The sequence below is a fragment of the Podarcis tiliguerta genome, assembly GCF_965153285.1.
Source record: "Podarcis tiliguerta genome assembly, chromosome: 9".
In the NCBI taxonomy this organism is placed as follows: Eukaryota; Metazoa; Chordata; class Lepidosauria; order Squamata; family Lacertidae; genus Podarcis; species Podarcis tiliguerta.
In genome coordinates, this window is record NC_139542.1 from 27,912,999 (window position 1) to 27,926,828 (window position 13,830).

The 13,830-nt window shown below is 45.4% G+C and overlaps 1 protein-coding gene and 1 long non-coding RNA gene across 3 annotated transcripts; one reads left to right on the forward strand and one right to left on the reverse strand.

Moving 5' to 3' along the window:
- Nucleotides 1-1,173: 1,173 nt before the first annotated feature.
- On the reverse strand, nt 1,174-4,418 carry LOC310685097. The gene is made up of 3 exons (XR_014515066.1): nt 4,274-4,418; nt 1,996-2,104; nt 1,174-1,632 (listed from the first exon to the last, which is right to left on the reverse strand). It is a non-coding gene; the product is annotated as an uncharacterized lncRNA (long non-coding RNA).
- Nucleotides 4,419-8,787: 4,369 nt separating this feature from the next.
- DYNLRB2 (dynein light chain roadblock-type 2) lies at nt 8,788-13,598 on the forward strand. Of its 2 annotated transcripts, none has more exons than XM_083457645.1 (4): nt 8,788-8,934; nt 10,630-10,705; nt 12,327-12,494; nt 13,335-13,598. In XM_083457645.1, the coding sequence occupies exons 1-4, from the start codon at nt 8,932-8,934 to the stop codon at nt 13,376-13,378; spliced, it is 291 nt and encodes a 96-aa protein (XP_083313771.1). In that variant the 5' UTR covers nt 8,788-8,931; the 3' UTR covers nt 13,379-13,598. The 2 variants fall into 2 exon arrangements, with proteins under 2 accessions (XP_083313771.1, XP_083313770.1); XM_083457644.1 differs by having other exon boundaries at nt 8,907-9,183.
- The last annotated feature ends 232 nt before the right edge of the window (nt 13,599-13,830 follow it).

Here is a 13,830-nt window from a genome sequence, read left to right on the forward strand (position 1 = left end):
TACATCACAAGAGGGTTTTTAAGAGATCTGTGAAGGATATTTTAAATCCTGTGTGTAGACATTTTCATGCATGCACATTCATCATTTGATGACTGCAATGCATCATCAAGTAATGACCTGTAAGTTTAAGATAACCATCCCAGATCAAACATTACAATACAGACTTTCATATCACCTGACATTAACTCAAATGCAATACTTTCAAATGCATCCAGTTTGCACGGATAGCTGTGAATTACCAAGTGATGAGAGATCTTGTTTATGTATGTGAATGTGTGATTTATCCCAAAGCACTGAGGTTTGGATTTGAAGGCTCCTTCCAGTCCCATAATTCTGATGTGTGTCTGGTCTGGGACTGGTCTGCCTAATTTAAGAAGATTTAGCTTACATGCAGTGTTACTTTTTACAATGCCATCTGCCCCACATTTTACTCATGTAAAAGGGCAGATTTAGAAGGTGATTGGACCAGATCTGGCCCCCGAGCCTTAGTTTGCCCAATCGCCTTCTAAATCCAGCCTGCGGACGGTCTGGGAATCAGCGTGTTTTTACATGAGTAGAATGTGTCCTTTTATTTAAAATGCATCTCTGGTTATTTGTGGGGCATAGGCATTCGTTCACCCCCCCCCCCATATATAGTCTGCCCCCCCCCCCAAGGTCTGAGGGACAGTGGACTGGCCCCCTGCTGAAAAAGTTTGCTGACCCCTGGTCCACCTACCAAACCTTCAATATTAAGGTCAAGGTGCTTGCACTTGAAATCTGGATCAGCACCATTCTTGTGCAGGACTATCTGAGAAATACATTCATCAATCAGCTTAAAATACTGAGGCCCTAAGGCAGGAGAAAGGAATGGAAAAGAGTGTTAGTGCCGATGTGCAAGAGTGCAGGCTTGCTTAAGTCATCCTGAGACCAAGCCTATAAAGCAGGGATCAACAAACTTTTCTGCCAGCAGGCAGGAGTGCGCGCACACACACCGCTCTTTATGTGCTGGCTTTCAGAGCCATGGGTGGGGAGGCGGCGTTTGTGGCTCCCTATTGGTTGCAGGAAGCTCCTGCAGCCAATAGGAAGCCGCAGACGCCTCCTCCTCCCCCATCGCTCTGAAAGCTGCTCTTTCCCCATTGGGTTTCGGAGCCGGGGGGGCGTGTGCGGCTTCCTATTGGCAGCAGGAGCTTCCTGCAGCCAATAGGAAGCCGTGGCTGCTTGCCGGAAGTCAGTCCCCGCATGGAGCTAAACTGCCACCCACGCCGTGCCAGTTTACCATTAAGAGATCTGTTATCCCTTAATAAATAAAAGGTGCTGCAACTGCTGAAGCAAACTAAGTTGGGGGGCTGTAAACAAGATGGTGCTAAAAATTCTTGCAAATCCTGGCCATTTGGGGAAACTGCTGGTCCAGTGCACATCTTCAGCATATTCAAGACAACCCACAGTGCTCTCACTTCTTTCACATTTCAAACAAAGCACTGAGAGATCAGATGTCCCTAAAAACAGCAACACCTGGCAGCAGAAAAGAAAGATGTGCCCCACCTTGAGGATCTGCTGGAGTCCAGAACGCATGAGTTCACTGCGGATGTGAACTCTGAAGTCAAGTTCATCTCAAGGAATGATTAGGGCATTGATCAACTGTAGGCAGGCAACCTAAGAAATACTGAAGAGAGATTCCGTGTCAGATCTAGCCAAGCATTCTCAGAAATAGCAGGCTAAGCCCTTGAAGTAAACCTGACAAAGAAGTTATAAGAAGTTTGCCAATTAAGACTGTCTGCAGTGTGTGTGTGTGTTTACATACACACAAACAAACAAACACACTCACTCCTTAACTCATACCAAAGCTGTACAAAAAAGTCCAAGAAGCTGGTATAATAAGTAGCAAATTCAAGACATAAGTACCAGTGGCTATATGGACAAAATGAGGACTGAGAAATAATAAAGAGGTATCAGCAGAACCTTGAGGTCTGCAGAAGTACAGAAAAACCTTTTTTTACTGCAGGCCCTACTTGTTACCTTTAATGGCACTGAGGTGTCACTCTTCAGGCCATCCAAGATGGGTTTGAATCATTCCATTTCATCCATTTCTGCTCGTTGTGTCAATGCTGCCAGAACCTGCTCATGCCTATGTAAGAGTAAGGAAAACAAATCTTATGTACTGATGTTCTCATCCTGGGCCAGCAGGGGGATACTGTAGATAGTTATGCAAATGAAGGATTGAAAGTGACATTCTGTGACTGGATAGTTTGCATGCAAATGAAGGATCGAAAAGTGACGTTCTGTGATTGGATAGTTTTAGAAAGTGGCAACAGTTACAATTGTTCTGGAGCTCTATATAAGCAGGCTGACTGAGCTCCTCAGTTCTGTTCTGGCATCTGAATAAAGAAGAGCTGTTTGAAGAATCGCTGTGTCGTCTGATATGTTCACCCACAACCTAACACTGGCGACGAAGGTGGGATCAATGGACATCAGAGCACAGCCAGATGCAGCCACCCTCTGAGCAGAGCTGAATCACTGAGCAAAATCACTGAACAGAACCAATTCAAAGCTGACTGTTCTGGCTAGAGCATGGTGTTCCATCCATCGCCCTTCACACCGGCGTCAGAATCATGACTTCACTTGTGCCTCTACCGCCGTTTGTGCCAGCCTCTGAATCATGGGACTCCTACCTCGCTCGGTTCGACTGCTACCTCCAAGCCAACAAGCTGACAGAAGTATCAAAGGAGCGGAAGCGGGGCCTATTCCTCAGCCTCTGTGGGCCTGAGGTGTTTTGAGACGGCGCGAGCATTGGTTGCGCCTGAAGCAGTCCAGGCAACACCGTGGGACACGATCCAAGAGAAGCTCTGCAACCACTACGTGCCAAAGCCGTCCAAGATTGCTGCCCGCCATGCGTTTTACCACCGGAACCAGGCAGAGGGGGAGTCAATCAACAACTACACCACCGCCCTGCGACAGGCTGCAATGCACTGCGAGTTCCGAGACTTAGACGATGCCCTGATGGATCGAATCGTCTGCAGGGTCCGGGACATCCATCTGCAACGGCGTCTCCTCACCAAGCCAGACTTCACGCTGCAGAAAGCCATTGAGGAGGCTGTGGCCTCGGAAGCTGCTGAACGCTCCGCCCAGGAGATTCGCAAGGCCAGCAGCCCGCGTCTTGCTAGGAAGCCAGTTCCAGTGCATCATGAAGAGGCCAGCAGTGATGAGGCATCCTCCAGTGAAGACGATGACGTGCACCAGACAAAGCAGGACTGCAGGAAGTTCCAACAGAAGTCCAAGGGCCAACCGGAATGTGCTGGCTGCGGAGGCAACCATTCCCGTGCCAAGTGTCGATTCAGAGACGCCATCTGTTGGATGTGTTCCAGAAGGGGCCACATTGCTAAGGTCTGCCGATCGGCTCCGTCTGACACACCTCCTTCACCGACTCACAAGCCCAAGTCTTCACTCCAGTCTGCCAAGGAAAGCTGTTTCGCTCTCACCAACTGCCACTGTCCATCTGGAACCACGATTGGCCGAACCGACTTGCCTACGCGACTCAAGCTGAACGTCATGGTGCTCATTGAAGGAATTCCATGTGACATGGAGATCGACACCGGGTCTGCCCTGTCCATCGTGTCTTGGAGCACCATCAAAAGACTGGTACCCAGAGTGTCCAAAAGGCAACTCGACTCTCACCGCGTACACCTGAGAGACTACCAGGGAAACGACATTCCCATGGTAGGCGTTGGCCGGTTCCGGATCGCCTTCAAGGATTTTTCGGGCCTGCTCCGACTGGTGGTGGTCGAAGGTCAGCAGCCAAGCCTCCTAGGGCTAGACCACAACCTAACAAAATCAGTAACGGATTATCTGACAGTGCAGTACTAGCCATGTCTACTTGCTAGTCCCAGTGAGTTCAATGAGGTGCACTCCCAGGTGCTTTAAAGATGGCAGTCTGACTTTCATACGCTCGCAACAGGAAACTATGTAAGAGTTTGATCAATTGTACATCTGTTAAAATTTCTAAAAACTGTTAAGAACCAATGTTGCCTTGGATCCAGGGGAACCAAAAACTCTCCTAAGCAATATGAAGTAAGATGTGGTGCTTCAAAGTAGGGATGACCCCCAAACCTTACACAAGCTTTGTTCAGCTTGTGCTTCTTAGGCTTCAGGCCGTTGTGCAGATTACATGCACATTAAAACTTGCAATTTAAATGTAGCCTTCCAGTTTTTAATGTATTTTTAAAAGGATCCCAAGTGCTAGACTGCCCACCTATGAAATACAACTAAACCAAAAGATAAATCACCTATAGTCGCTTACATATCCACAGGCTGAGGCAGAATACAGAGGGCAGACAGTAGCGTGATAGCATCAATCATCATGGATGGGACTTTGGGGTCAACTGCCCTTGCCAAAAGCAGAATCCCCTCCTCCGTTTAAAGCATCGTCTTAATTCCAAACTAAAAAAAGGGGAGGGGGTTGCCAATGCCACAGGAAGAGAGTAATGCAACTGTCTAACCTGGGAAATGGGGGGGGGAAGCCCCCCAAAGCTGACATGCGCAAAAGTGCTATGGGGAATAGCCCGTAAGAGTGCAAATTTAAGAAGGAGAGCATCTCAACTGAGAGTAATCAAACTGGAGGTTTCTCATCCTTAATCTAGAAGTTCATTTACAATTCATCTCTTCTCTCCTCAATGTATTGATGTGCTTTAACCTATATACATTTTAGATTAGAAATAGGGTTACCAGACATTCCCGGGGACATCCCCTGGATTTGCAAATCTGTCCCTGGACAAATTCCACCCCCAGAATGTCCCCAGATTTCATTAAATGTCCCCGGGAAACATGGGAGCAGCAGCGGCAGTCTCAGCAGCATGGAGCCAAACTGGTAGTGCACTTGGCTCTGGAGTCTGGCTGGCTTCAGGAGCTGCTTGCAGCGCCCGCCATTTTTCATCACTGCAAGTCCCTATATGATGTATTGCGCACAAGACACATGATGTGGGGACTACCGGCGAGGAAAAATGGCGGGCGCCGCAAGCAGCTCCTGAAGCCAAGCAGACTCCAGAGCCAAGTGCACTACCAGGCTGGCTCCAGGCTGCTGAGACTGCTGCTGCTGCTCCCATGTTTCCTGGGGCATTTAATGAAATCCGGGGACATTCCAGGGATTGAATTTGTCCAGGGACAGATTTGCAAATCCAGGGACTGTCCCCGGCAAAACAGGGATGTCTGGTAACCCTAGTCTTGTCGCATTGCTTGGCATGTCAAAAAATAGGGGCGTCTTGTCAGCATTACCGATTGGTGTAATGGGTATGAGTGACGCTGCCGCATTTTGATGACGTACTGCTGGAAATTAGTCCGTTTCTCCTCAAAATGTGCTGCCAGTCTCTGTGCTAATGCAGTGCTTCGTCAAAGAGCGAGACCATTTCTCCACATAAACCGACAGCAGGGGAATTGTAGATTGCAACTTGGACCTGTTTGTACTACTGTAGTTCCCTAACCAAGGAGCTATCCTTAATTACTGGAAATCCTCTTTTTAAAAATCCCCATATTGAAGATCTCTTGGGAAATGAGACAAGGCCTGGGTGACGCCACTGAGCCGACTCAACATGGCTCTTTCTGCCTCCCCGGCTTGGCGTTTCAGCCAGTGGCGTAGCAAGGTCTGGTGGTACCTGGTGCAGAAAAATCCTTGTCACCCCCCCATTGAAATTTTTTTTTATTTGCCTGCAAAAATGGTTTGACTTTATTTCAAATTCTCTTACAAAGGAATGTGGATTCTGGGCCTCTGATAACAAGTAGGCGACTGTGGACAGATACTTAAATCTACATGATGGATTGTGTTTTGGCTTGTTATTTTATTTATATTGATTGATTGTTTATTTAATAAAATTTATTTAAAAAACAACAACCTGCAAAGTGGTTTACAAAAACAAAAGAACACCATAGCAGTAAAATCAGGAAAAATTAACAACTCTACTTTAAAACATACAAAAGCTAAAATATTAAAACAGATTAATATTACTTCAACTTCCTAAGCATCTGGATGTGCTTGCCTAAACAATGCTTTTAGCAGGTGCCTGAAAAGAGTATAGCAAAGGCACATTCTTTATTGGAATAGGCTGGGAGTTCCAAAGTGCAGGTGCTGCCACACTAAACAATGCAGTACAGACATTATGTGAAACCTGTAATAGTGTTTGAAACTACTGAAGGGAAGGTTTTATTTATTGTGATTTCACCACGTTCTGTATTATCTGAAAAAGAAAACATTTATTTAAAAAGCAGGACTGCACAGCAGCAATCTACTCGCCTGAGAGTCTCATAATGATCAGTTGGACTTATTCCTGAGTTGACGGTACATAAGACTGGCTGCAATCCTATGCACCCCTTGCATCCAACTTGTACTTAAAAATCTGCACAAACCTGCACCAGAGAATTGTAGAGTTGGAAGGGACCCCTGAGGGTCATTTAGCCAACCCTCTGGGGCAATGCAGGAATCTCAACTAGACCATCCCTGACCAATGGCCATCCAGCCTCTGTTTAAGACCTCCAAGGAAGGAGAAGCCACCTCCTCCCGAGGGAGTTCTTTCCACTGTTGAACAGCTCTGCCTGCTAAAAAGCTCTTTCTGACAGCTCAGGGGAGGCTTGGGAGTTATGGGGGGGGGGGGTCATTGCTCCGCGCTCCTGGGCTGCTTCCCCCCTTCCTACACCACTGCAATGTGGAGCATATTTCAGTGCTGCTAGGCCAAGCCACTAGTCAGAGACTGGGCTGGATCTGCTCTAGAACCTGACATCTTAAAATTACCTCAAGACCAATATTCTCAAAAGAAACTTAACCAGCATTTATCACCAAAGTCATGTTGACTCTCTCACCTCAAAAATGGTGGAATGGACCCTAAGTTTCCATCAGCAATGATTTACATAACAGCTTTTAAGTATATTTTGGGTTTTATGTTTTGAATTGGATTGATATTTTATATATTTTTTAAAGAAAATCTGACAGACACACACACAGATGAATATTCTTGCTAAGCCTAGCGATACCAAAAAAATGGTTGCTGGAGATATGGGCAGTGCTTTTTTTCAGCTGAAACTCATCAGAACTCAGTTCCAGCCCCTCTCAGATGGGTGCCATTGCCATTACAGTGGTACCTCGGGTTAAGAACTTAATTCGTTCCGGAGGTCCGTTCTTAACCTGAAACACCTCTTAACCTGAAACACCTCTTTAGCTAATGGGCCTCCCGCTGCTGCTGCTGTGCGATTTCTGTTCTCATCCTGAAGCAAAGTTCTTAACCCAAGGTACTATATCTGGGTTAGCGGAGTCTGTATGTAACCTGAAGCGTATGTAACCCGAGGTACCACTGTATAAGAGAAAAAGGGAGGCTTCAAGGAGAGTTCCAAGCAGTGCTTTTTTCCTGGGGGGAAAAATGGGTAAACTTGCCATGAGATGACAGATAGATATTGATTGACTGATTGATTGTGGGCCAGTCTTAGTAGCATAAACCCACACCCTGGGCAGTGGCTAAATATAAGATGTGATTAATAAACACAAGCAGACAATGATCTGGGTAAGAAATGCCCACAACTTTATTGATAGAGATACAGGTGGATTTTTGCCTTGGGCATTGGGTGTATATCTGTTCCATACAATATACAGGGTGTCTTTTAAAAGAGGCCCCATGGAACATGTGTACTCTGTATCCACATCGCGGATGACTCTGGGGTTGCAGCGCTCATCTCGCTTTACTGGCCGAGGGAGCCAGCGTACAGCTTCCGGGTCATGTGGCCAGCATGACTAAGCCGCTTCTGGCAAACCAGAGCAGCGCACGGAAATGCCGTTTACCTTCCCGCCGGAGCGGTACCTATTTATCTACTTGCACTTTGATGTGCTTTCGAACTGCTAGGTTGGCAGGAGCAAGGACCGAGCAATGGGAGCTCACCCCATTGCGAGGATTTGAACCACCTACCTTCTGATCGGCAAGCCCAAGCTTTGTGGTTTAACCCACAGCGCCACACAGAAGATTCCCCTTGAAAGCCCCAATCCTACTTTTTTATTGAGGGGGGGGGGCAAGCAAGCAAAGAGCTAGCCTCCCTTATTTTATTTTTCATTTTTAATATGGAGGGAACAGGGAAGCTATTTAGGGGAAACCAACAACATAAACACCACCAGTAAATAAAAACAAAAATACTACCCCCCCCCTTTTCTTTCTGCCAGTGGGGGTGGGTGCGAGGGGAGATAAATGAAGCAGCAGCAAAAAAAGATGTTTAGGGTTGGGGAAACAGATGTGTGAAAAAGCAAAGGGAGGAGGGGAGAATTCATAAGAGTTCAAGGGTGAGGAGGAGAAAATAGTAGACAGACAACACAGAGAAGAGAGGAAAGGAAGGCAGGACAAACACGGAGAATGGAGCAAAGGGGGCTTTAAAGGCAGGGCAATTTCCACCCGCTCTTAACTTCTAAGCAAGCGTCTCTGTTCGGGAGAGGGAAGGGAAGTCTCGAGGCAGCTCCACGGAGGAGCCCTGCTGCTCCCGCTCATGCTACTGGAGGAACTACTGTAGGTGCTTTTTTTTGCTTTACACGGAGGCTTCTAACAAGGAAGTTGGCTTTATCGCGCGAGAGAGGAGAACAAGTCCATTTTCGAGGCTGTTTTTCCTCCCCGTAAGGGAAGGGAGAAAGCAGGCAAGGGAGGGGAGGAAGGGGGGAAATAGAACAGCGCGCTAAAACATTTCCCTTTCCAAAAAGAAGCTCGCGCCGCTCCTGCTATTACTGCTCCGTTGCTCCTTAAATAGGCACAGTTTGCCCTCCTTGCAAAGCAAGCGAAAGCGCCCTGATGGGGAGACTGAAACTCTGAGAATGACGGCTCTCTATGACCCGCCCCCTCACTTCCGGGGCCTCCCTCTCCCCCAACCCTGCGCTTGCAGGCAGAGCTCCATAGCAACGGAGGCCTGCTGAAGCGCCTGCCGCATTCGAGCCTTCCCAGCGGGGCCATGGTGAGGGAAGGGGGAGCTTATGCTGTGATGGGGGGCGGGGGGGGGGGAAGCCGTGATCTTGCCGGGTTTGTATATGTAGGGAGAAAGAGGGGGGAGCCGCGAAACGGGGGAGCCCAGGTGGATCTGGAGATTTCAAGCGAGTGGGAGGAGAATGGCGGCGGCAAGGCATCTGCCCCCAATGGCATCTCCAGCGAGGGTTGGGAGAGGCTCCTGTCAGGAACCTTGGAGAGCCGCTGCCGATCAGTTCAGGTCACACTGAGCTTACATAGGTCCATGGTCTGACTCGGTATCTGGGTTCCTATATAGGGGGTAGGCCTGAGCTCTCTGGTAGAGCATCAACTTAGCATGCAGAAGGCTCTAGGTTCAACCTCTGGCATCTCCAGGTGGGGAAAAGTTGTTGGTCCCCAGCCTGGAAGCGGCGGCGGAGGGCGGCGGGGTGAGCCACACTATTAGATGGACCAGTGGCCTGTGATCTGATGTAGAGTGAAGAACAGGGCAGGTAGGTCTTCTTGAGCTCAACTCTTAGGATGGCGGAGTGCAAACAATGAGGACGGGGCTTCTTCAGCTTTTTAATAGTTGCATAGAAAGACAAAAACAACACTTTTAAGCCAAATAAGGCTTTCAACATGGCTTGCAGATAACAACCATAAGACAGTCCCTGCTCTGAGCCTCACTGAAAAGGAAGAGGGATTGGGAGGGAAGACGAAAAAATATTAAAGACATTATTGACATTAATGGGGGGGGGGGTCCATCCTCCTGTCTATGAGTCATGTAATTTTTTTGCATCCAGGAGCAAATTGAACACAAGTTATTTGTGTAAGCAGGTACAGTGGTACCTCGGGTTAAGTACTTAATTCATTCTGGAGGTCCGTTCTTAACCCGAAACTGAAGCACCACTTTAGCTAATGGGGCCTCCCGCTGCTGCTGCACCGCCGGAGCACGATTTCTGTTCTCATCCTGAAGCAAAGTTCTTAACCCGAGGTAATATTTCTGGGTTAGCGGAGTCTGTAACCTGAAGCGTATGTAACCCGAGGTACCACTGTATGCTGGTTCTTGCCTGGGTAAATCAACCAAAGCTTGAGTTTAACTTGGATTTTAAGGAGCCAACCCATCTGGTTTCTTATCCACTCGTGAGTGCGGCTTTCTGCTCTCAGTATTGCTGCTATCAGGGTATTGGTAGCAGGAAACCCCACATGAGCAGACTATATGTAGAGGGTGCTGCAGGTGGCTGTCTTAATGCTGGGTTTTAAAGAAAAATATAGATGGCATTTTAAGCCTCCATTTTACCATCTACCCTTTAACACAGCACCTCTCTTGCTTCACTAAGAGCATGTCCCTTCCGACTTGCCCCACTAATGCAGAGCAGCCTCGTTCCCTAGTGCCTTCAGTGTGAAGCCATAATTCCAGATGCTACTCTGCAACAGGGCTCCCTCCACAAGTGCTCCATTGCTGTTAATTCAGTAGCTAGTTCAATGGGCTGGATCCAGTGTTAGAGTAGACCCAATGAAATTAATGGTTATGACTAACTTTATTAATTTCAGTGGGTCTGCACTGATTTTTATTTAGTGGGATACTATCCCATGTTCTGGAGCTGGAGACCAAATTGGTTAGAAATTGGTTAGAAATATTGGCTGCTACCAAAATTTTACAGGCTAGTGCTCACATTTTGTTACAGTGATTTTGCTTCTTTTGCAGGCAGAGGTAGAAGAAACTTTAAAGAGGATCCAGTCACATAAAGGAGTTATTGGAACTATTGTCGTAAATGCAGAAGGTAAAGATCTGCCTTTTGGGTGTTCTCAGAAGTACACTCAACGCTTTGTACAAAAAGATGCTTTTTGGAATTTTTCTTTTGCTATTTGAAATCTCATTTAAGCTAAGTTGGTTATTCTAATTTACAATTTGAATTCAAAGCTGAGGACTGGTTTCTTTTAATCTGCAGAAGTCGTCAGTGTGAATAGTTTATTTGATATCAAGAGGCTGATGGGTACTTTGTGATTTGTGTGTGAGGCCTCAGCATTTTCTTCAAGTTCACAAATGCTATGTTTTTTAAGACACTTTTGCCACTTTAACACAGTGGATAAAACCAGTGCTTTTTTCTGGGAGTACTAAAGGGTACACAGTACCGGCACTTCCCTTTCCACAATGTTAAAAGTGTGGCACTTACTTTAACAACTTCATGGGGAGTACCAACACCTTCTCTCTCTCTCTATATATATATCTATATATATATATATTTTAAAGCACTGGATAAAATTATGTTTTTTGAAATTGGTGGCAGCATTCCCATTTACTGGAAGTTGGGGTTTCACCCAGTATGTAACTACTCTAATGATCTCAAGTGTCTGTGACCATTTATTATTTTTGTAGCTATTTGTCTGCTTACCCAAAATACTGAGATTCTTGAGGAAAGATTCACGTGCCTACTCCAGTAGTAGGTTTTACAGTATCTCCAGATGTCTCTACCTAATGAACATAAGGGCATACCCTCCAACATTTCTCCAATGAAAATAGGGACGTCCTGTTTGTTTGTTTGTTTGTTTGTTTGTTTGTTTATACACACACCACCCATTAAATAACTTCCTTCAGATGTCTTCTAAAGGTTATATAGTTATTTCCTAGGCTCAGGAGTTACATAACTTCATACCCTCCAACATTTCTCCGATGAAAATAGGGACGCCCTAAGGAAAAGTGGGGCATTTTGGGATCAGATCAGAAACCGGGATGGCTTCTGAAAATCTTGGACTGCCCTGGAAAATATGGACACTTGGAGGGTCTGTAAGGGCTTAAGAGCAAACTGCTGGATTAGGCAAATGACCCTTCTAGTCTAGCATCCTGTTCTCACAGTGGCCAACTAGATGCCTGTGGGAAGCTTGTAAGCAGGACCTGAATACAATAGCACATACTCTGGTTGTGATTCTCAGAAACTAATATTTAAAAGCATAATTCCTCTGGCAGTGGAGGTAAAACATACCTATTTTGGCTAGTAACCATTGGTAATAGTTATTCAGTTTCAGCAGAAGTGGATATCAAGCTGCATGGAGAAGGTTGTTGAAAACTATTTTTCATAGGGTTTGCCCAAGTAATTTTGATTACAGCCTGACAATCTTAGGCTACTGAAATCTCATTAAAATGCATGTAGTAGGGTCTGGCAGCTTACTTCCCAACTAGGTGCCCCTTCTTTTTCTTCCCAGTCTCTGATACAGGGCAGCAAAAGGAGGGAATAGATTCCTATTTATGGTTTAATTGCCTCTCCTCACCTGTAACAGTTGCTGATTGGCTATTCTTTCTCTGGAGTAAAAATGGCTTTTTCAGAAGCATCTTTAACCTCAGATGCAGTTTGGTTCTGATGTTGCCCTGTTTAATCCTAAAGCAGCAAATGACTTCCTTTTCAGGCATCCCAATCAGAACCACCCTCGACAACTCAACCACAGTACAATACGCAGGTCTCCTTCATCAGCTCACGATGAAAGCAAAAAGCACAGTGAGAGATATCGATCCTCAGAATGATCTAACCTTTCTCAGGATTAGATCAAAGAAACATGAAATCATGGTTGCCCCAGGTAATAAATTTTGTCTTCCAAAAGAAAATATTGCTCTTACTGCTGTGTGGGTAGCTTTTGAGGTCCCTTTCATTGCTCCAATGCTGCTGTTAAACATCCATCTTCCTGTTTCAGTTAGGAAGATACATGTAAAAGCATAAAGGATATGCTTGCCTTCAGATCCTTTAATTGCTTAAATCAGGCATGTCCAAAGTCCATTTTGGGGCCCAATCCAGCCCGCTGGTCGATTTAATCTGGTCGGCCCTTACTTCATCATATCTGGCCCTCTTTGAAAAAAGTTTGGGCATCCCGGGCTTAAATAGAGAGGGTCCAGCATTTATCTATCATGTTGTGTGGCAAGGCCAGACTATAGCTGATTGCTGTGCCTGACTAGACGAGTTAGATCTGGTATTTCCTAGGTATGAGGAACAACCATTTCCCCAAAGCTGGATTTGGCCAGTTAGCACATAAAACTGCAGCTACTTACTGTTCGTGACAAATGACTCCCAAACCTCCAATCTAACATAGGACAGATTTGCTTTTAAGCTTTTAGTACTTGTGTTTGTACATCAAGGTGGTATTTGATAAACAATGGCTGTTATTATTTTTTGAAGTGTTTCATTTTGTCTACTGAGTGGGCAAAGCAGTGGTCTTTATTATTTTGCCCAAGATCAATCCCCCAAAATAGTTAACAATCAATATTGGGAAAAGGATTCACCAAATACAACAAAATAATATTATGAAAATATTTGGCTTATAGAACTATTTTGAAATGTATATTGCAAAAATAAGGAATAGCCGAAATAGAACAAGCTGTAAGCATTTGCTACCACTTTCATTGTTTATTATCTTTTTCCACAGATAAGGAATATCTTCTGATCGTTATCCAAAATCCTTGCGAATAGACCAACCACACCAGTTTTATGGGAACTGTGCTACAATTTTAAAATAACATTTACTACAGATATACAGTGTCGTAGCATACCACTAAGAAACTTTCCCAGTAACTTGTCAGGAAGTTTGCAAGCTAAAATCTCTCACGTGTGCAAATGCATTGTATTTGTAACTGAATTAATGAAAATGTGTGTCTAACTGCTTAAAGGACAATAAACTTAAATGCTTAAAGCATGTGTTAACATTGATTGGGACATGTGTTCTAAAATTAAATAAATCTTTTGAAATAATGAAGCACAGAGCTAAGACTGCGGCTGGAACTCTAATAAAAACAGCTCTCAAAGCCATTTCCATGTAAACAGTCGGAAGTAGGGAATGCAGAATTAAATAATGGTTGCATTTCAGCTGATGTTAAACAGGATTATTAAGTCCCTTTGATTTCAGTGGGATTGATTGTTAAACA

Coding starts and splice junctions, on each gene's coding strand:
- DYNLRB2 (XM_083457644.1), top strand. CDS start 8,932: ATGGTGAGGGAAGGGGGAGCTTATGCTGTGATGGGGGGCGGGGGGGGG. Junction 10,706..12,326: donor TATTGTCGTAAATGCAGAAG/GTAAAGATCTGC, acceptor CTTCCTTTTCAG/GCATCCCAATCAGAACCACC. Junction 12,495..13,334: donor TGAAATCATGGTTGCCCCAG/GTAATAAATTTT, acceptor CTTTTTCCACAG/ATAAGGAATATCTTCTGATC.